At 45.6% G+C, this 23,074-nt stretch overlaps 1 protein-coding gene across 15 annotated transcripts in view; it reads left to right on the top strand.

The window, feature by feature from the left end:
* Window positions 1–437: 437 nt before the first annotated feature.
* The window catches only part of LOC119374518 (histone-lysine N-methyltransferase, H3 lysine-79 specific), a 79,670-nt gene continuing 57,033 nt past the window's right edge, over window positions 438–23,074 (top strand). For 5 of the 15 annotated variants that reach the window (XM_049410876.1, XM_049410871.1, XM_049410875.1 and 2 more), the window contains exons 1-4: window positions 440–809; window positions 8,413–8,460; window positions 9,754–9,810; window positions 16,345–16,398. In XM_049410876.1, coding sequence (XP_049266833.1) covers window positions 731–809; window positions 8,413–8,460; window positions 9,754–9,810; window positions 16,345–16,398 — 238 coding nt within the window. In that variant the 5' untranslated portion in view covers window positions 440–730. Of the gene's footprint in view, window positions 810–8,412; window positions 8,461–9,753; window positions 9,811–16,344; window positions 16,399–23,074 lie in introns of all 15 variants that reach the window. The other 10 variants (XM_049410865.1, XM_049410874.1, XM_049410867.1 and 7 more) reach the window with 3 other exon arrangements.

Raw genomic sequence — 23,074 nt, 5'->3', positions numbered from 1 at the left:
ACAGACAGACAGACAGACAGACAGACAGACAGACAGACAGACAGACAGACAGACAGACAGACAGACAGACAGACAGACAGATAGATAGATAGATAGATAGATAGATAGATAGATAGATAGATAGATAGATAGATAGATAGATAGATAGATAGATAGATAGATAGATAGATAGATAGATAGAAACGCCCAAAGTACCTGAGGTTCGCTAAGAAATGCTTCGCATTTAATATTATGCACGTTAGAATATCCATTATATGAGGAGGCACGCCATTACGACAGTGTCATCCCTTTGTGAACCGCGGGATCGGACAAATTTTGTCTCCCTGTGGCCATATGCCGTACAGGATTAAGGCGTTCACAAGCAAGTGGTCATGAGGACAATGCATAGTGCATTGCTACATTTTGGATGGTAGAGAGCATATGAATTATTATTTTGCGCTTGTCTTTACATGAACCATTGTCATTTGTTTCTCCTGCAATGCGTGGCATTCGATTTAAAGGCAGCAGGATCTGTCGGATCGGAGAGATTCAGAGAACTTCACTGACAAAATAAAAATATAGTCAATACACTCAAACCCGCATTGTTTCTTTGCAAATAGCGTATGCTGGCGTCTTAGGACGACTTACTTTGCGCAAGCTGCGGTTCCTGGACTGCATGCTGAACACACGCACGTAAGAGCGGCAGAAAATTCACCGTCTCGCATTTGAGTTTCTGTTGCCTCAAGAAAGCATGAAAGTCTCCTTAGTCATAATCGCCTTTCTTTTCGTCGCGGTCATAGTAGAAGAAGTGGAACTGATTAAAGCAAAAAGTGAGTAAATATTACATCTTTCTCGGCGTTTCCATAGTGGGAGTGTTGTGATTCATGAAGTCATCAAGAATTTCTTTTTTTGGTAATGGTGTTATGGTCACGGAAGGCACTTGGCTACAACAGCGCCTCCAAGGGCACAGTATATGGAAAAACCATTGCTATGTGCAGCTGGTCTTATATAGCGAAGGGGTGAATGGTTGTGGTACTGTAACCAAAATATATTTCAGCAATGTTTCGGTCCCCGTGTCGTCACAGAGGTGGAGCTGCAGTTAAAGTCTCAACTTTCAATGTGCGTCTTACATACTGCAGTAGAAACAACACATTGGGTTCATATATTACACATGAAGTACAGTCGTACAATGGTACAGTAGACCAGCAGTATTATACAGCAGAATATCCGGATTGAGATAGTGTAAAGCACACATATATATGGATAATACATGTGTATAACGAGCGTATGCTAAAATGGTAAATTTTTCTTAGGAGCTTCTCCAAGATTTGTCAGTGATGTACTATGAAGCAGTCATAATAACACTGAATTCTATTCCGGGATTTTTATACAAAAGATTACCTAAATAGCTACGCATCATTGTGGCTATAGAAATGTCGTTACATGACAAAAGTGCAGCCTCATGTGCTACGTTCAAGACAATATGGGGAACTATCTCACGTGCGAACAGACACGACAATGCGGTGTGTCGCAGTGAGTTGTCTTGAATGTTCACTCGCAGGCGTCTGCGCTTTTTCACCACAATAAACGTAAACCGACCAAATCACCTACGTGTATACGCGCGGTCGAGTTCGTCGCGCTTTAATAGAATCTTACATGCCGTACAGGCCAGGTATATACGAACAAACACAGCGGAGAATTCAGTATGGACTCTGTGCAGCTAAATTTACTCATCCTCCTGGACTGCTCGTAGGTGAAATGTTATCTTTAAGCATTAGGAGTCTCCTTGTGAATGACGTGTGCGCAAATGACGTGCGCGAGTTCTGCGGTCGGATAGGCAGTTAGGTTAGTAAAGATACTGCACAGAGATATCTCACTCCACTCCGTTCTTATCGTTGTTTTGCGCAATGCCTTCAGTCTGCGTCAGTTAAACACTTGAAGTGCAAAAAAGAAACAGCAAAACACGACAGACAAGGGCAGGAACGGCAGACGCACAGGGGCAGGGGTGGGTTCTTCGTCCGTGATAGTAACGCTCCTAACGCAAACAAAGTTATAATAAGTTTATAAACAATGAATGTGGCAATGAAAGTAATAATAAAGACCAAAAATAATTGAAGAATATGTTATCAACAGTAAAACATACCATGTGATCAGTCAGCAAATCACTTTTTTCGGGAAATACTTATATGGTCGCAATCTCAATAAATTATTTATTATGGAGTGATTATTACACATGCGAAAAGATATACAGGGTGCCCCACCCATGTCTAGCCAGAGTTTGCAAATATGCCGACCCACTCTATGACGACGCGACCAAATGCATGTTGTGGACTATTGCATGGAGTAAGCCACACTGTTCTTTGAGTTTCATTTGATTGCTTAATTATGCAAAATTAACTGACTACTAAAGCGACGAAGCTAAGCAAAAAGTTTCAAAGATAAAGTTGTAGATCGGATTGCAAGACGTCCGATTCAACAGTTTCTAACTTGCTGTCTATTGAGTATTAGTGTTTTTCTGTTTACTACAGATGCCTGTGAAATACAAAAAATACAAAACGTGGCATGCCCCCTTGCGCACCGTGATTGCAGTGCTCCCTAACGTTCCGCGTACAAACGATATGCTTCCCTAGCGGCGTTTCATGACAGCGATAAGCAGACGCAGCGGTTATCGCTCGTGCTGCCGCAAGTAATAGGTCAGTAATCAAACTACCATTGTCGCTGCCCTGTCGCCTATTTAGCAGCAGCACACCATGCCAAATGCTATGGTCGTTTGGAAGAGGAACGTTAGGCGGTATTGCACTGTCGGCGCGCATAAGCGCGCAAGCTGGCATATCACGTGGTATTTTAGGGGCGAAGCGCCTTAGGGTCTCGGCTTATCGGCGTGTGATGTCGTCACGGTAAATCAAGTTGTAAAACTATGGTAAAAGCAAGTGTATAATTAGTCAAAAGCGCATCAGAATAAACTAACATGATTTAAACTAATTTAAAATAGAGGAGTTATAGGGATTTATTTGCGTTAATTAAGAGAAATAAATTCCGTCTCAAAATTGGTTTCAAATTCCAAGTTTTCTCCTGTAAAGCATACCTCGTAGCAAGTTGCTTTGCATAGAACAGGCAGACAACTTACGGCAACGCTGCCTTTCATTTAAATGATTAAAACCGGTACAACGCAAGAGAGGGCGCAACCTTATAAGTATGGGTATGATTGCTACTCCCACCGGCGCATCTCCGGCGCCCAATCAGCGTGCGCCGTGTGGCAAGAGAGAGCGAACGGCGCGCGTTGGCTCCACAAACGCTTTTTCTGCGATGAACGCTGAACTGCAAGCTCGCGAAGAGCGAGAACGTGCGCTTGTCCGAGAAAGCCAACGCCGACGCAGGGCCGATGAAGCTGTAATACCGGCGCACACTGCATGTTTGGCCCCTCCCCAGGTTTCACATTAGTGGAGCTGAAACATTTGCCAAGCTTCGTTGCTTCAATTTTTTTTTTGTATTTCGCGGGCATTTCTAATAAGCAGAAAAGCACGATAAAATAGTTAGAAGCTGTCTGATCATACGTTTTGCAAACCGATCTACAACTTTCTCATTTGAACTTTGTGTCCAGCTTTGTTTGTTTAGAAGTTAGGTAATTAATTTTGCCTCATTTTGCCAATTGAGTAGAACGCAAGAAATAGTGTGACAGACTCCATGTGATAAAAAGCAACACGCGCTTGGTCGCGTCGCCATAGAGTGCGTCTACATATTTTAAACTCTGGCTGGAGCTAGCTGGGGCACCCTTCATGTAAGCTCGCCAGTTAGAATCAACGAAAATAATATGCAGTAAAAGCTCCTTAATTCGGATTTCACGTGACCGGAAATAATGTTGGATTTATCCGAATGCCGAATTATCGTAGACATTAAGAAAACAATAAACAAACGTCTGTTACACCAATACACTTCCAGTTTCTTGATGAGTATGTAAATCCTGTACTTATTTTGCGTAAAAGCAGTCTAAAAGCCGCCATTTTCGTCATGCTGTGACTTAGTTCCCGATGCGACAACGGCGCCACACTCCTGTGTTAAATTAGCCCGAAGCGTGCTCTGCACCCCTCGCTGATTGCATACCGCCAGTACCACCACTCACACGCGACGATCGTCCTTTCGAAGGTAAAATGGCCGGAAACTGATATTTCTTCCATAGCAATGTAGCAAACGAGGTTTGTGCCAGCATGCCAACCGCGGATGAAAGCTTTTCATCTTCAGCAGCTTCCGCCAAGTTTCAGTTTTGCTACAATGCGCGTGGATTGCATCAAGTTAAAACAAAGCTGCTGAGTGTCGGATCCGCATGTGGACAAAAGCGCGCTTTCTAACTCATGAAGGTAGTGTTGCGAACAGCGTCGGCTCGGCTCGTTTTGGTTGTCTACGAACGCCGTTTTCACTCTTTTGCTTGGCACATTTGTAGCTCTTCGTGCCGGGCGCGCTCCGCGGATTGTCCGGATTGACCGGGTTGCGGCCATACGTGACCGAATTAACAAGAGTTTGACGCCATTAGTCCATGCATGTGCTGGCCGGAACCAGGAAACACGTCCGAATTATCCGATTTTGCAAGTTAACGAGGGCCTAATTAACGAGAATTTACGAATTACAAACCTTTTCATTGAGAAAATGGCTAGAAATTAGAAAATATGTTTTACCAGGTGAGGAAATCGACAGTCTCGCAACTGAATGTCCCATAGAAATTAAATATTGACGTACACTCAAGCACCGCAGAAAACAAACATTTGAAAGCTTGCTTGCATCCTCCACTTTACAGTGAGCCCTCCATTACATCTCGCCATGGTTTCAAACGCGCCGAAATATTTTACAAAAAAAAAGATTGCTCATTTCTCTTTCATTGGAACCGTTCATAGCACGATAGTGAAACGTGCCTACCTTTAAGTAGTTGTGGCTCTATGAGACGTTAAGAAATAGAATTTACACAGTGTGTATTCGTATTGGGTCGGCATGACAGCCTTCAATGTGGATGCACCCTTGTTGACACCCACAGCCACATCTCCGCCTACTATTTTGATTAGGCGCCGTAGTGTTGTGAGTGCGAGAGGCGCTGTTCACACCCTCGAACAAACAAAAGGAGTACGTGTTACTTTTTTCGGTGAGCCCTCACTTGCCACGTATATGACTCTCTTTAAGATACACCTTAACACTCTTTTGAATCCTACGACTGTCCCAAACTGATATAATGGTCTCCAAAGCAAGTTAAAGTGTCTCGTGAAAACGAGTCACATACGTGGCAAGTCAGGACTCATAAAAAGATATGACTGATCCCTCTGTCATAGGAATCGGTATAACACGAGAGTGAAACGTGCCTTCCCAGAAGTAGTGGTTATTGTGTAGTGATATTTGAGAACTTGTACAATGTCTATTCGTGTTTGGCAGCTATAGCACCGTTTGACGTCGATGCACCCATGTTGACGATTAGTGGCATGTCTCCATCGCGACGACTAACGCCCACGATCATGATTAAACCGTTGTGGTAGCTGTGTTGTGAACATATATTTGGAGACAGCGAATCGTGAATCCAGCGTAAAGATGACATCAACAAGCTCATCATCAACACTGGTACCCGATGTGCACTTCTTCAAAACGTCGTGAATTAAGAAGAGAAACGGCACGGTGTGCAATTTCTAGTAATGGGCAACCGACGCCTGTGCTCATGCATACACTACCACATTGCGCTTCAGCAACATGGGAGGGGGAGGTTCGTAGCCTGAGCCGTAAACGCGTGCGTCCCGCTGGTGTCTGTCTCGCTCCACCAAGGCAAGACATTCGCCCGTCGAAATCGTGTCCTTTCTGCAACGCGTATTGCAGCAGTTTGGTTAGTCGGTGCTCTCGCAATCGAAGCAGTCGGTGGTGGAGAAATCCCGTTGGTGCATGAGGAAGCTGCACTACTCCTATGAGCCGGCGCACGCTAAGTCGAAGCGAAAGGCAAATAACGTAACTACGTCGCCGAACTGTGTCTAGGGTGCCTCGGCAACGCCAGCTTGGCCAGTGTCCCTCGCTGGAGAGGGTGTTGAGGCGAGCTCGTTGGTACGGATCCATTGAATGCAGCACTTAAAGAACACAAACACATGGGGCGAGAACGCAATTTCCAGTAATGCAGCGCCCGTCCTCGTTCTCGTCCCTCGCTGGTATCGAGACGTTTTAACAATGAGCTCCGATATCACGTGCTATCTTTGTAGAAAGCGCTAGTAAGTGGAGATCGTGACACATTACTTCTTTTCATACGCATTACTTCTTTCACCTCTCACAGACAGCGGCACCGCCCCACTTCGCCCCGCCTATCTGCACCTCCACAGAGAGCACCGTGCTAGAGAGAATGTGTGAAAGATATAAGACGCGTTCGCGAAGCATCCAGCATCTGCCAAGATAGCTTAGTCGATTGAGCGTCGGGAGTCTACCGTCACGACCGCAAGGACGTGGGCTCGATCATCAGCTTCGAATCTTGGTTTTTTCTTTCTCCGCCGTTGGCGTCCATGTTATCAACGTCATAACCGTAACGAAAGTACTTGGTGGACCCCGGCATAAAACTCTTTCGTGTTAAAAAATTACACCATCTCCCGCTAAAGGGGACCATGAGGCGATACGAAGCCGGAGCACTTGCACGATCGCGTTCCATTGGCGTTCGTTGCGCATGCTACCGACCTCGGTCAGATTGTTATGAAACCAAAGTCGGTCGCACACGTTGCAGCTGTGCCCGAAGCTCCGGTCGAGGAATTCGCGCTGCAACCGGAAGTCGGCACCGTCGCAGCCCGGTCGTTGAAGTTGTCTAGCGAGGCGCTCAGCACGGGCGTTGGACTCGCGTCGTCTGTCCGCAGCCGACGCGCTGGCTCGACGCTGACGCTTGGCTTCGACGTCGGCGTTGCTTACGGCGGGGTTTGCTTGCCGACGCTGCCGTTGCGTTTCGGCATGTCGAGCCCGCGTTTCATCCGTAGCAGGTTCCCGCCGACGTTGCCGTTTGAGCTGGGCTTCCCTAGGCCGGATCTCGGGGTCCGCTTGCCGACGTTTAGGTTGCACTTCGACGCGTCGAGCCTTCCGCTGCTCCACCCGCTGCTCCGCGATCTCGGCAGGCCTTAAGGTACTGCAACTGGCGCCGACGTTGACGTTGGAACTCATGACACCGGCGCAGTGACTGAGCGTGTGTACGACCTAACGCGAGCCTTTTATCTGAACGAGGAGAGGGAGCGGAGAGGGAGTGAAGGAGAGGGAGTGGAGAGGAGGAAAGTGGAGAGGGAGATGGGAGGGGAGAGGGAAGTCAGGAGAGGGAGGAGAGAGGGGAATGGGAAGAGTGAGAGGGGAGCGAGAAGGGGAGTGGAAAGCGGAATGTTGAGAGGGGGAGATGAGTGGAGAGGGTGAGCGGAGAGGGAAAGGGGAGGGGGAGAAAAGAGGGGGAGTGGAGAGCGGAAAGTGGAGAGGGGAGAGGTGAGAGGGGAAGGGGGAGCTGGAGTGGAGAGGGGGTGTGTGGAGAGGGTCTGCACATGCGCAGTAAGGGTGGTCACGCCGCACACCGTTTGAGCTCCGCCATAAGATGCTTCGTATCTAAAAAAGAGTAGTGTGCACCTAGAACTCGTGAAGGCATGGTGCTTCCCTCTCGCTCGTGCTTCGCTGGGCCGACGCAGTCATGACACCACCTGTGCACGTGACCTTACCGTTGTAAGCTCTCCTAGAGCGCCTACAGCAAGTTCAGTTGCGAGGTACCAGCTAAGCCATCATTCACCATTTTGCGAAGTGGAGAGGTACTCACAACGCGTTGCAAGGCAGTACACGTACTCATGTAGCTGCACACTTTGGTCATGTTGTGATTGGTGATGATTGTTAATTATGACTGAACCCCTTTGTAAAGGGTGGGAAGCTTTAAATCATCCACTTCTAGCACAGTTCACGTGGTGAGACGGCCGGTGCGATTGCGCGTTTCTGACACACAATATTACATCTTTAAACCCGACGACTTGTCCGCCGTGACGCATCAATAGGTTTTTTAATTCGTTTCAAGCAGTGACGCGGCTCAGTGGTGGAATACTTACTGCAATGCAGAATGCCTGGGTTCGATTCCTAGGTCCAGTAAATCAGAAAAGTCTTATATTAATTTATTTCTGTGTTCCCACGTACCCTTCTGTTGACATCATATCCGTGACGGAAGTGACGTGCTTTAATTCTTCGTGGACACTGGCTTAGACATATTAGTGTTTAAAACGCTTCTTTCGACTTACTGAATTGGTTACTGAATAGGGTTACTTCTTTTGGAAGTTTCCCGGATTGCACGGAACGCGATATAGGTTTATAACAAAACCATGATGAAATAAAAGAATGCCTTCACTAAATGGTATTCCTTAACAGAAAACCAACAATGTTAGAGGATGCTCGAGATAACCGTATAGATGCGTTTCTGTTTATTTTCAGAGGAAGGAAGCCAACGTTTCAGGAATGGTGGGAGAAAATTTCGTCCATGTAAGTAGTGAATGTAATCTTTTGAGAGATAGAAAATAGCCAAATATTGCATTGTGATGGCGAAGCTGACTGATTGCGAAGTTATAATTGCAGCTCGGGTGGCTTCGTAATTATAATGTTATACAGATCATCTTCCGTATGTTTCCCCGACTAGCTACGGTCTTGTCATAGGTACAACTAGCGTCTGAGCAGAGATATTCTACGAGGTAAGCAGAAGCACTAAAATGTTCCACCAAGTTCATGTACCGGCAGCTACTCGAAATGAATAATGACCACAAGTAATATTTATTCGAACTGGAACAAGTGTTCACGCGATAATATAGTAATCTTCTAAAGGAAACAAACATAAAACGACGCAAAAAACATTTCCTTCCTTCCAATTAACTGTTTGTCAAAGGTCGCTCTGTAATCTATACCGATATCGAGAAAAATCTCGCATGGTACGATTAATCCGCACAATTATATTCGAGCAACGGAAAAGGCAATATTATTAATTATTGTGTAGAATAACTTCGTATGAGCCGAGATGTTTTCTGAGAGCTATTTCAATATTGAAAGAGCCACCAAATAATTCAAGATGAATGAGCATCTGGCTTGATAGGTTCTTTCTAAGAACGCGGTCGGTACCGTTATCTGACAAGCATTGTGGGCGTTACAAACTTGCATTAGAGAACAAGGCATTACTACAAAACTCTTTATTTTAGATAAGCACGCTCGCTATGCGCGGCAGCTGATGATCACTTAATACCGTAATGAGAGAGGGCGTGCGGGCATCGAATTAACTCCATTCGCATGCGTTTGGGCTCGCTGCACGCCATTGTTTTTTTTTTGGAAACGCGGTAACAGTAAGTTGGGCGTGTTGTTAAACCGGCACAGTGACGGATAGACAGCACACTGAAAGCCGCTCGGAAACAAGTGTAACAGGCGCAGACTATACAACATGTATAAAAAAGGCGTGCACAGCAATTACAATCGCACTACTGAATAAAATTTGGTTGACGTTTACGTCGTATTACGGCGATTGTCTGCACTCTACATTATTTGTGCCTACTTCCCTGTCACATTGCTGCTCGTGCACTTAGTAAAAAGTCCATGGCGCGGTATGCCCCGTCCATAACAGCATAAGCCTCCCAGCGCAGTACAGTGATGTGTTTATCCTACTGCTGTGAGAGATAAACCATTCGGTTGGAAATACAAAGCTGCTCAGTACATGGTGCGCGATGTTGCTCTATTTTTCCGTTCTCAGGCACTGCAGCCTGTAAAGCGAACGTGCTTTTCTACATTTCTTTTCAGTAAAAAAAAGACCAAGTCATAAAGGGAAGCACAATCACGGAAGTCAACACAAAAAGAGTGAGTATGGCAACAACCTGCTCATAGATGGAATTTCTTCGCGGAGCGTGAGTACACCAACAAAATCCACCATAGACAATGCAGTCTTTCTGGCGCTTGGTTATGTATTATTGCGATAGCAATTATATGGACAGTCTCGGCTGGAAAATGTCCGTCCCCGTCGCCGTCATTCATCGTATATCTATAAGTATGTATATATATATAGAAAAGCCACAAAGAAAAATAATTCAGAAATTCTTTCCGACGCGCGGAATCGAACGGGCGACCCCTCGCTTTGCAGCCCGCCGCGTTAGACGTTAGGCCACGACAGCACCGTCTTTCAGCCTGCTAACGGCGAGCTATTTATATACACCATGTAATTCAGCATACTTTCTTAGTGGCCACATAGATGGCGCGACGTGTGGCGACGTGTGGCGCGCTTTAACTATCGTCGTCCCGCTCCGGCGAACGCCGTTGCTCTTCGCTCTACAGGGCGTGGTCGCTTTCGTGCGCTTATCTCGAGGAAAGAAGGGGCGGCCGGTGGGGTGCTTCGCTTCGCTCGCTGCAGCGGCCGCGTTTGCGAAAGGAGCACGCTGTTCAAACAGAAATAAGTAACAACTGTGACAATTAGTTCGCGCTTGTCTTGTGTGTACCTCTTCGTTCGTTTCGTGCGTCCTGCTTTATGTTTGAGCAGTGCGCTTCAAGTGTCGAGCTGTGGCGCATTAGTTTGCGCTCGTCCTGCGTGCGTTCTTTTCGTGCGTCCTTTGGGCTCGAGCGACGCGCTGGCAATTTCGAGCTGCTTTCCGTTCTTCGCGTTACATTACAATTTATTGCTATCGCATTCATTGCTTCGCTGTTGAGGCGAAACTGTGACTTTTTTATTTATTTATTTATTTATTTATTTAATTATTTATTTATTTATTGCTTATTTATTTATGATAAGCACATATGGTTAAACGAAACCTAAGTAAACAAGCAGAAAATGAAGCTAAGGAATATGTTGCGAACATTACTTTTACGCTATAACTGTAGTACTGCAATTATGGCATAAGTTGAAAGGAATTAAAGTGGATGAAAAATCAACTTGCTGCAGGTACGGACCGAAACTACAACCTTCGGATAGCATTGATTTTTCATCCACTTTAATTCCTCTCCACTTATGTCGTAACTACTGTGCTACAGTTATAACACAAAAGTAATGTTCTCAACCCCTTCCTTAGCTTCGTTATCTGCTCGTTTCATTAGGTTGTGTCTAACAAAAAGAAACGAGCCCTCGATCAATCGTTCCTTATAAAGTCATATGGTGTTACAGAGGGAAACGTAATGCAACCGTTATATTACTTACTAACAAGCTACTGGGAGTCTCGTTATTGCGGATTAAAGTTTCTCCTGCTTGGACGATGTCGGCTAAAGTTGGTGAAATTGTTTATTGTTAGGGATGATCAAAAAATCTTCAGGAAGATGTTTTCAATGCAGGGGTGAATATGGAATAAACGGCTGAAAAATAAAAGATGTCAGTATTTCATGCTTCATTTCCAACTTTGTATTGATGGCCCATGCCGCGTGACATGCGTGGTGGATGAGGAGCTAGAACATCATGAATAGTTGTATGACGGCATAAAAATGTATGCGTAGCCAAATAGTTTTACAGACACATGCTAGATAAAAAATGTGTGCTGGATCTTTTCGCCCCAAATAAAGAAAGCACTAATGCCATGTGAATCCAACCAGTCGAAGTTGGTCAAGAGAAGCGTAGCGTTCGGTCGCCTCATGGACGCGGTGCAAAGGAGCTGCTCCCACCGCATGGCCTGTAGCCTGAGAGAGCAGGTCGAGAGGTTGATGGTTGCGGGTTTCCCGTTCTCGGTCATTAGGTATGTGGCGGAAGTTGGGTTGAAAAGAGTGAAGGGGCTTAAAGTTAGGAAGCCTACAAAGAATATGAAGTATATTGAAGTGATACCTTACATACAAAAGGTTTCTCACAACATAAAGTGGCTGAAAAGCAAAGTGTCAGCGTGGTTTTTCCGCACCATGCAAATTGGCAGGCTTGTGTGCGAGGATAGGTGTCGAGCGGAAAAGGAAAGAGGCCTGTCTGGTCAAGCACGTGAAACCCTGTGTTGAGTGCAAGACTGGTGTTATTTACTGCGTTCCACTAGCATGTGGCAAAGTTTATATTGGGCAAACGGGAAGGTGTATAAATAAGCGTTTGCAGGAACATAATACATCCTTGAGCGGGGACCTTGGAAGCAATCTGGCTGTTCATTGCCGCAGTTGCATGAAATGCAAATCTAGTAAGCCGACGGTCGATCGCACGACCATTTCGGGTAGGGGAAAGACAAGATATTCGCGGGAGATTTTAGAAGCATTTCATATTGTGAATCATAAAGAAAATTGTGTCAGCGATACGTCCTTGTCTCTGACGTCGAAAGAGCATGCCTACTTAGCGTAAAAATAAGTTTGGAATGTCACGTGCCGTGGGAAGTGACGGCAATGCGCATGCGTGAGAAGCTTTGTGCGGCAGTGCAATTTCCAATAAAGCACAGTTGAAAGTCCAGCGTTCGTCCGCGTGCAACGCCTTCTTCTTGTGTTACGTGTTTCTGTGTTTTCGCTGGTACCCTGTTTTCAAGTTCATAACAAATGGAGTTGTTTCGATTGCTTTTCATTGAAATTATAGTTGCGGTTAGGTTAGAGCTACAAAAAAGTCAGAGTTTCTCCACAAGAGCGAAGCAATGAATGCGATAACAAGAAACTGAAATGTCACACGAAGAACCAGAAGCAGCTCGACACTTGCAGCGCGCCGCTGAACCACAAAGAAGGACGCCCTAAAAGAACGCACAGGCATGCACAGGGCAAGCGTGAGCTAACAACTGTCACAGTTGTTACGTCTATGTCCTTGAGCAACGCGCTGCAAGTGTCGCCAATCGAGAATCAGACGCTCTTAGATATTTCTTCTTTTAAACTGCGGCACGTGAAGTGACCCCCTGCGTCTCCAGCCACTCGGGGGCATCTGATGCAAGGTGAGCCTGGTGTTTGTTGTTTTTTTAGGGGCGAAGCTCCTTAAAGCGGCACCCGTTCGTCCCTCGTAGTCATGGTGCGTAACCAGTCGTAATGCTAGTACCAGATATTGACCTCCAAGGTAGTGCCGGTGGGAGATTTTTCCTGTGCGTTGTTGAACAATAAAAAATTCGCAGCGTTCGCGTTAACTAAAAGCCGAATTCTTCTGTCTCTCATTCCCCATTAGCAGCCATTGGCATGTTCCAGTAGAAAGCGTTAGTAGAAGTAGAAGTGTAGTGTTAGCTAAAAGCCGACTTCTTCTGTCTCTCATTCCCATTAGCAGCCATTGTTTACCTCCAAGGTAGTGCCTGATGAGATTTCTCCTGTGCGTGAATAAACAATAAAAATTTTGTTCAAAACGCCGTTGATTGATGAAATAGACCAACGAAAGACGCCAGATGTTTTCTAAAAGCAAAATGAAAGAACGCCAGATGTTTCTAAAGCAAAACGAAAAGACGCCAGCTGCTTAACGAAAGACGTTAGATGTTTTCCATAGCAATGGTTTTCTAAACAATGAAAATTCACAGCGTACATGTAAAATTAAAGTGAGCTGCAAGTCGTCATAACTCATCGAACCTTTAGTATAAACGCGCCCGATCTCACGTCGGTGATGATGTACTGGGCAGAATTCACGGAAGATTCACGGTTTATCGATGAACCTCCGCAGCTTCGCCCACTCATCATCATTCACTCCGTGGATATGCTGTGATTATTTTGGTGCGAATAAAGAATGCAAGAACGTGTTAAATTCAATTTTGCTGCGCATTTTAAACATTTTGTTATGCGGAAGGGCTTAGGCATTGATTTTGAGTGGTGCTAACATTATAGGTACGTTGCAGCTGCATATGCAGTAAACTTGCCATAGGCGCGCGGGAAGGGGTGGAGGGGGGCTCTAGTCACCTAAGATCGGGAGGCGCAAAGTCTGCCCCATACATTGACTTAATAGGGAGGGGGGCGCTGCGATGAACCTTCGGCCGCCTTCGCCCTCCCTGAAGGTGAACCCTGCGCACGCCTATGCTTGTTATATCAGTGTCCGCGAGTAAGCTTAATACAATACTGACAATGGAAGTGCGAAGACATATACGCCCAGCCGACTTGACAAAACTCGAGTGAGGCCTAGTAACAGCGGTTCCTTAAGCATAAACGTCAAATTGCTTTGCGCTTTGACTCGTTCGCGATGAAACGCATAGCACCTATAGACCAGAACACAGCGAATTCCATGCGCATCGCCATATTTGCATCGCGCGTCGCGCCATCTATCGCACACGCGACGAAACAACACGCGCGGGCTGCCACGCCAGCAGACGCTACACAGAGCAAACGTGAAACTTCCGAAACTCAGCCCGTCGGAGAGCGTGTTTCGCGTCTTTTCTAGCCTGGACATTTTCGCTGATTTTATTGGAACATCAAGAACATCTTCCTCATGCAAGTCCACAATGTATACAGTACGTGCTGAGTGGGCTGCGGAAGCAACCTCGTCAGATACGTACGCTGTTAAATTTGTATAAAAACCTTCTCGCTGTAGTACGCGTGAATCGTAATTGCAGTGCAGCTCGCGAAAGAGTGAAACGATGTTTTGTTGCCCCATATTACAAGTTGTGCACAAAGTTTTGTGAAAGCTCATCATTTCAGCATGCATCGCGTAATAATTAGAGTACGCTTTACGGGTAGTTTCGCGGAACGTAATTTTTGTTTCACGGGCGCTCTTACAATAATGCGTCTTGCTCACAAAAGCGTGCTATCAGAGAGTATAACCTGAAGTATCGTTCAGCGATCCCTTTTGGAAGCTACCTGCGCTATTTTATTCTTGTAACGATGGTGCTTTACAAGCGAAACTGTGCTACTCTTAGTTAAGCCGGTTAGCTACGCCTGCGACGTAAAGGACACTGACGCGAGTACTGTTTACTTACGTGCCAATATATGTATTATGTGCAGCTGGATGCCTCGTGTCCAAATAAATTTGGGGACATCAAACACTGAAATGAAAGCACGAAATTCTGGCCAGCTGTTGAGGAGCACCGTGTCATATTACCTTTTGAAGACGAAATCTCGAAGGCGTGTATGCCATCAAAAGCACTAAACCTTAATACTACGTTGAAAGTGGCAAAACATGCTGATTGCTTGTGCTTGAAAGCACTACCTTGCACTAGATTTTCGTCAAAGGAAACGCTCAAAGGTATGAAGTGCACCCCCACACAAAGCTCACGCCTGCCTTCAATCCAGCTGCGTGTCACGCAAATTAGGTTCGCAAAATGAAATAGGTGGGCATCACACTGCAGAATAGACGCTGTTAGTGTACTTACTCGCGCATTTTCACTCGGCTCCTAGTTTTTTTGCTTGAATAACAGTTATCCACTCGCGGCGAAGCTGAAAACACCGCACCGGCACTATTTCCGTGGCGCATCGTAATCGTCGCAGACAACGCTAATATCCTCTTGTTGCGCAGCTTGTTTTGGCATCCGAAGACGACGCAGTAGTGCCCAGACGAGCTCTTATACGCTGAAGCGGCGTGAACGGGTACTTTTTCGCACTTTAAAGCCTCAGAACTGCAGCTTGCCCTGTTTACTTGGTGCAGCCCGCTCGCGCCTTGGCAGCCCCGGTCAGCCCGGCGTCTGGGTGCGAGAGTATCCGCTCGGCTCGCCAGCAGCCTGGGTGCGAGACAGGCGTGCTCTGGTGTATAATAGACACTTTTAGAAGAGCGCTCACAGCGTTAGCGTTCGTTGGGTGCAGTACACTATTTTCGTAACTAAACGTGGATGCTCGAGTGGATAGCGTATGACACATGCGCAGTGGCGACAAACGCTAAGGCAAAGCTTTTTGTACCCTATTCTAAAGCTGCTTATAATGCGCCCAAGAAACTTGTACTGTACATGCAGAAGCACGTTTTTTGGTTAACTAAGCACTACTGTGTTAACTAATCCCTGCCGCGATAACTGCGGCACCTAAGAGACAGCGGAGAACGTATGTGCTATTTGAATGCGCCACGCACCGCGACGAGACACAGTTTTTAAGCACTCGCTTTGCCACCATCCGTTTAGGTTGAGCAGCATATTAGGTCCAATGCCCGGCCTTTCGAAACACCGAAGGGTTTCAGAGTTACTAATGAATTACCTGTGAGACTCTGGCCTATTCGAAAAGCTTTAATGATTCACATTCAGAAAAGCCTAATGTTACCAGACGTTCCAGTCGTAAATATTACTATCAGGTTCACCCGCACAGTTCATGTTTGGTTATATTCTTTCCCTTTTTTTATTATTTTTTTCCTCTCTTCAGGAATCTTTGAACCCCATTCCCAATCACTACGCAGAGTACCATGCCAGCGGTTATAAGCACGCCGGCAAATATGTCTGGTTTTCTAATAAAGAGTCTTTCACTCTTTCTCTAAACGCTTCTCAGAACACTCCGATCATACGAGAGAACTGACTTCCTTATATATCCCATCTTCACCAAGTGTAGGATTGCTCAGTATGAAACAGATATAAAATTGTTGTGTTTTGTTTTTAGGTCACGGGTCCAATAATGATGGTGGCAACCATGGGAAACCGCCACACAGTCCGGGTGAGTGCATTTCTAATTTTACAGCAACGCGGTTAGTGATGTGTTGTTCGTAAATGGTGCCGTTATCTGTCCGTTATTACCAACGAAAAATGTGCGGCGATCCCGGAGGTAGTGCATCATTGCATCGATCGTTTAGCCCGATCTGACTACTTACACTTTGCACGTTCAAACTGATTCTGCGCACGCTTGAGAGCGTCGGGCATGCGTGGTACGAATTACGATCCATAATTAAGCATCCCCCGACCCGCATTCATTCAATATAATGGGATCCCCATGGTGTAGAGGTACCAGAGAGACTAGACGGAGAAAGAAGACTGTCCGTGTATGGGGCAACGTGAAATAAAAGATTACGTGAGTGTGTACAGGTATATAATTGTCTGTAGTGCAGCCTGAATCACACTTGTCTGGTCGAGCGCATGGCTGCGTACGCTGGTGCCATCCGAAGCTGCTACCTTGCGTTTGCTACAACCTTCTGTTTATGCATAAATTATAGCACAAGGACCTAGCACGATGTATGGCTATGTTTGGTATCATTAGGCCGTCGGTCTGTGCGTATTTTTTTAACACGAAAGTGCTTTATGCCGGGGTCCACCAAGACTGCGGTGACGTATTTCCGTCACGGAAATGAAGTCGAAAAAAGGTACACGATCAGATGGCAAAGAAAAAAGTTCCGTCAACGGGCATCGAACCCACGACCGCTCGGTCCTCAACATGAGATGCCGGGAGCGCTATCTATTGCGCCACGGTCACAGACTCTGGAGGCTTTACAAACGCGCCTTTTATATCTACCACTCTCCCGGTCGGCACGGTGGTGTTGCCCTCTGGGAGCAGCAAAGCAAAGTAATTTATCATTACTGTGGCCTCCGCGATTAGTTGTTGCAACGTGTTACACGTTCGTCCCATTCGGTGCGTTTACAACAGAAGTGCAATTTTGTCAATGCCTTAACACACCGCGAGGTGGCGACCTTAACCCAAGCGTCGTAAAAACATCGGGCTCGCTCATAGAATCTCGCTAATCAAACCAAAAATAGCTCTGCGACGCGCGCCTGCTTCACCTGGCTGTAACCGCGTTCTCCGCCAACGCGCTCGCCCCGAGAGAAATTGCGGCCGGGCTACCGGGGCGGCACGACGCGCTTTGCGTTTCCCTCTAGTGGGCCGTGGTGTTCAATCACATTTTAACATGCCGCAGGATGGCGACCAAGTTCTGCGTCCAATACGCGACGCTCTTCTGGCTATCACAACTCGTTCTCTGATTACGCTTTCACCCTTAACTACTACAGCTACCACAAGTGTTTGTTTAATCGTTGAACATGGACGTTAGTCGTCGGCATGGAGATGTACCACCAAGCATCAAAGCGGGTGCATCCACGTTAAACGGTGCTATAGCTGCCAGACATCAATATACACTGTGCAAACTCTCTTATGTCAATGTACAGTAAGCATTCAGTTACTTCTATAGGCCACGTTTTTTTTTAATTATGGCACCTTCCGCTATAGTGGTGCCAAGGCTGAAGGAAGTGCGCAGTTGGGTGGCCTTTCCTGGCCCTCTTTTTTTTTTCTCTTTCTTTCTATTTCTCTGTTTCTTGTGTCTCTTCTTCCTGTTTCTTCATGTCTCTTTCTTTCTCTATTTCTTTCTTTTTCTCGCTCTTTCTATTTTTTTCTCTTTCTTCCCTCTCTTTTTCTCTCTTTCTCTCTCTCTGCATTTTTCACTCTCTCTTCTTCACGTGTTTATTTTCATCTGACATTCGCACCTGCTGTACATATCCACCTAGGAGTTTTGCAAGACAGAGTACAAGTACCGATAGCTGAAACAGCTTGGCTGTTAAAAAGCGACCACGGAAGTGGTCGATTGACCGATCTAAACAAGTGTAATTCAGACTCTACGTTACGCATACTCAAACGTCTCTCTTTCCACCATAGGTCGGCAAACATATTAGAGCTCACTCAGGCGCACTCAAGAAATATATTTTGCACTGAGCACTCACTCGTACTCAGGCTCACCAACATTTTCCTCAACCGGACTCACTCGCACTCAGACTCAATCAACTTTTTCTCAACCAGACAATTCGGACTCAAACTCTCCAACATATTTCTCAGCCGGACTCACTCAGACTCACACAGAGTCTCAGTGAGCCCAAGTGAGTCGACTCAGGAGTCCGTTAGAGCTTTTTCGATCATGGTGTCAATGCTCTTTAACGCCAATATCTCACGTAATCGGTGCTCTACGATACGCCTTTTATTCTTGCACCTTCATATACAAGTTATCAGTGGTATCAATCCAGTGAGGACATTTTAAGACTAAAGTGTTTTATGCCGGAGTCCACCGCGGCTCCACTGACGCATTTACGTCACGGATATGACGTTGCAAATTATGCACTAACAGATGGCAAAGAAAAAAACTAAAACAATTAGTTCCGTTCGGGAGTCGAACCTACAACCACTCGATCCGCAGCGCGTGGCGCGAAACCACTCGGCCACATAGCGCACGTTCTGCAGCTTACTAACGGCGAGCTATTTATATACACCATAGGCGGTACTCAGAGCTCGATGGCTTCTGCGTGTTCTTGTTAAAGGTCGTCGCCCCGCTCGCTGCGATGCGAGTGCACCTCTACATGGGGTGTCTCTCGTGCGCGCTCGCTCGTGATGGGGGCGGTTTGTACGTCTTGTGCTTTCACAGCACGTTCCCGTTGACGTTAAAGAGAGCCCGAAGGGCACTTCGCTCGCTGCAGCGGCCGCGTTTCTGAAAGGAGCGCCCTGCTCACACACAAAGAAGTAATATTTGTGACAGTTGTTATTTCGCGCTCTTCCTGTGTATGTTGTTTTCGTACGTCCTTTCTGCTTTAGAGCGCACGGCAAGTTTCGAGCTGCTTGCCGTTCTTCGCGTGACATTACAATTTGTTCCTATAGCATTAATTCCTTCGCCCTTGTGGCGAAACAATGCACAATAAACACTCAACTACCCCTGTGAAGACATGTTTCACTTCCGTGTTATACCGATTCCTTGAAAGGCGGATCAGCCATGTTTTTATGAAATAGGTGACTCACACGAGATATTTTTATCAAGAACTCCCCATGAAAGAATTTGCGGGGGGAGGTCGTGGCACTTCCCCCCCTTAACTCACGGCTCTAATCAATATTTATTTATTTATTTATTTATTTATTTATTTATTTATTTATAAATATTGAGGTGGCGCATGAATTCTCGGGCGGTGACGTGCGTGTAAATTAACTTGAGTATAAACGTAAGCCGAAATAAGGCTGATAGTAATGCTGAAGATGAGTAGATAAGACCATAGCTTGGCAATAAAAGGTGGAGCTCACTCACACTCACTCCAGAAATGTATTTCGCGTTTAAGGCTAACTCGTACTGAAACTAGCCAATATTTTCCTTAACCGGATTCATTCGTACTCAAGCTCACCAAAATATTACTCACCCGGACTCACTCAGACTCAGGCTCACGGCCCGATCTGAGTCAGCGTGAGTGAGTCCACTCATGAGTGAGTTTGCCGACCTATGCTTTTTCCACAACGTATATAAAACAGATAGAAGAGCGGCAGGAGCAAGGCTAATTGACACCATGCCCCTTGCATAGTTCCTGTTCAGGCAGGTTGCCGAGTGCATGCGAAAAGGTGCAGGCACGGCCCAGAAGTCCTCACCCACGTAGGAGAGCGTATGCAGACAATGCAAGATCCAACAGCTGGTACCTTAGAAGCTTAAAGCAAGCGCCAACGCCGCCAAGACGCCGAGTTCATTTTGCGTTTTTATTTGTCATTTTGCCCAACAGCTTTACTGGAGAATCGTGTGAGCAGGAATCAGTGTTAATTCTTTTTACAGGGTACAGGGCACCAGTTAAAGTTGAAAGGTGGAACGTCGACTGACCAGTATTGTGTGTAGAGCTGCAATTATTACTCAGCGCGCTCCACTATGATTCTGAGTTTTTCGATTTAAAAACTATGCTATGAATAACATTTTCCTTTACCTTGACAACCTCATGTAAAGTTGCAGCGGCGCTAAGAAATAAGGTCACTAAACGCTCGTCCGTAATTCCTCAAGAGCGAAGTTGCAGACACATTACTACCGGAAAAACTTGTATATGGGTTAGTTTTAGGTCCGTTTGTTGCACTTTTATATTAAAATAAAAGTACACGTGTGGTTTTGACAAAAAAAAAACGAAAAACAAACGACAAACGTATAGCATGGTACGTACATTGAATGCGACCTCGCCAGTGGCATTCGAGCATACGGAAACTTGTACTCGAGGTTTATCTCCACGTGAAAGTTTCTTTTACCGCCTGAGTACCTTTACAAGTAGCCTCGTTTTGTACGTACCGTGCACTCTTGAGTGGCTTTCAACTTGAGGAAATCCAAAAAATTTAGTAGTTAAGAGGAAGAGATGACCTTGAAGCGATGAAAGTTCCTTGGAACACGGATGTCGCTGGAGCCAACGTTTCGACAAGTGGCCTTGTCTTCTTTGTTGCAGCCTTGAACAAGAGAAGTGCGCTTGTCAAACATTGGCTCTAGCGACACCCATGTTCCAAGGACTTTGCATCGGCTGAAGTTGTGGATGATTTTTCATAGCGGTGCATTGTTGTGACACCGCCCTTTTTCTTGGAGTACGGCTCCACGTTCTCTGTTACTGTGGTAACGCCGTGACCGATGCAATGGAGAGAACAGACGAAAGGGGGGTCAAGACATCCGCTATGTAAGCGATTTGAGTTGTGCGATTCGCAGCGCTGCATTCGGTTAATGGGTGACAGAGGCGGGTACATGTGACCTGGCTAAATTCGAGTTGAGGGCAAGCATAGGTTTTTTGTATCTTGACCTTTCTACGTTAAATTATTTTGGACTGCGTGGGCCTTTTGGTGACATTCTTACTATATTTATCTGCCCATCATTCAGTATACGCAATCTATCTGTACCAAATTGAGGGTTGGTGTGGTGTTGGGGAGCCCCTTCAAGAAAGTTATTCCGGTTGCCTTTCGCAACAGTCACCGCTGAAGAAGAGGCCGAGGTGGCCTCTTCAGCGGTCGTTCATTTCCTCAACCAGCGTTTCCTGCAAGTTCATGGAACTTGTAATTTATTCTGATATTATAAATTTCCTGGACTTGTTGTAGTCTTCTAACCCTTAACAGTATGGTTACCGCAAAGGCCTGCCATGCGATGCCCAACAAGCCATCTTTCCACACCCTCAGTGTCAACGCACAGACAGACGCTATCTTTTTAGTATTTGCGAGGACATTCCACGAAATCGCACAGAACAGAAAAATTCGGCAGATCCCACGCGTTGTAGGAATCGCTTTCATGCGAAGCAGTCAGCGAGTGTTTCTATGCTGTATTTTATGGCTTTGATCCAATCGTTACGAGGTGGATCGACGTGTTTTTGTAATTGTAGTAGCTTTGTGCACATCATGGTCTTACCAGGCACGTCGACAACACTGGCGTTTACAGGCTCACTTATGGTGCGACGTAACGTTAGCCCTCACGTTAGAGTACATACGTCAGTATTATCGAAACTAAGTGCACCTTATGGTGCTATAATGTGAATATCATATGTAACGTTCGTTAATGCATTCCTCCGGGGTCGAGCAATGCTTTAATATAGCTTGCTAGATCATAGGAATACAAATGTAATGTTTATTAGACTGCTATAAAAGCAGAGCCAACACTGGAACCACAGATGCTAATCTGATATGACGCCTGTATCGTAGGAGTACATATGTAGTGTTTATTACTTTCTTGTAAAATTAGATAGCCAGCAACAACTAACAAAATTGACATTACGCCGACATTACAACTGCATAGGCTGTTTTTACAAACCAGATTATAGACCTGGCGTTGCTCTGTGGTAGAATGCCTGATTGCCACGCAGAATGCTTAGGTTCGATTGCTTCTGGGATCTTAATTTTTATTTTCTCCATTCTTTGGGTCAACGCTGCCGATGCCGGTTTTTCTTAACGCTCTCGCATTTAAATTACCAATGTCAGTTCTCGCCGTTCTTGGGTAGATATAAACTATCAATCACCTGTGGCGCATACCCGTACACCGCGGCCCGTGGTAAACGGATATGTGGCACACGTGTCTGGAGGAAAGGGTTTGACGATGTACGCGACAGCATTTTCACGTCATTCATGTCATGACCCGACAGTCAGATAGATAGATAGATAGATAGATAGATAGATAGATAGATAGATAGATAGATAGATAGATAGATAGATAGATAGATAGATAGATAGATAGATAGATAGATAGATAGATAGATAGATAGATAGATAGATAGATAGATAGATAGATAGATAGAAACGCTCAAAGTGCCAAAGGTTCCCTAAGAAATGCTTCGCATTTAATAATACTCAAGCATAGTCATTTAAATTAAGCTCCCTATATTCTCCACTGCAGATATATAGATCCCAATATCTGAAAACAACATGTTTCTATGTGACCTCCTACAAGTAGTGAACAGCTTGACAGCGGAAGATCGGGAAAAAAGACAGAAACCAAATGCGCAGCAGAACTATGATATGCAGACATGTGAGCCATATTGATAGTCTGTAGTGTGGCTAGAAGCTATGAATGAATGAATGAATGAATGAATGAATGAATGAATGAATGAATGAATGAATGAATGAAATAAACGTTTATTTCTGAGAGACGGTATTCCGAACGTTCAAGCTCGGA

The sequence above is a fragment of the Rhipicephalus sanguineus genome, chromosome 11 (genome assembly GCF_013339695.2).
Source record: "Rhipicephalus sanguineus isolate Rsan-2018 chromosome 11, BIME_Rsan_1.4, whole genome shotgun sequence".
In the NCBI taxonomy this organism is placed as follows: Eukaryota; Metazoa; Arthropoda; class Arachnida; order Ixodida; family Ixodidae; genus Rhipicephalus; species Rhipicephalus sanguineus.
The sequence above is the reverse complement of the archived record's forward strand: the minus strand, read 5'-3'. Positions and strand labels throughout refer to the sequence as shown.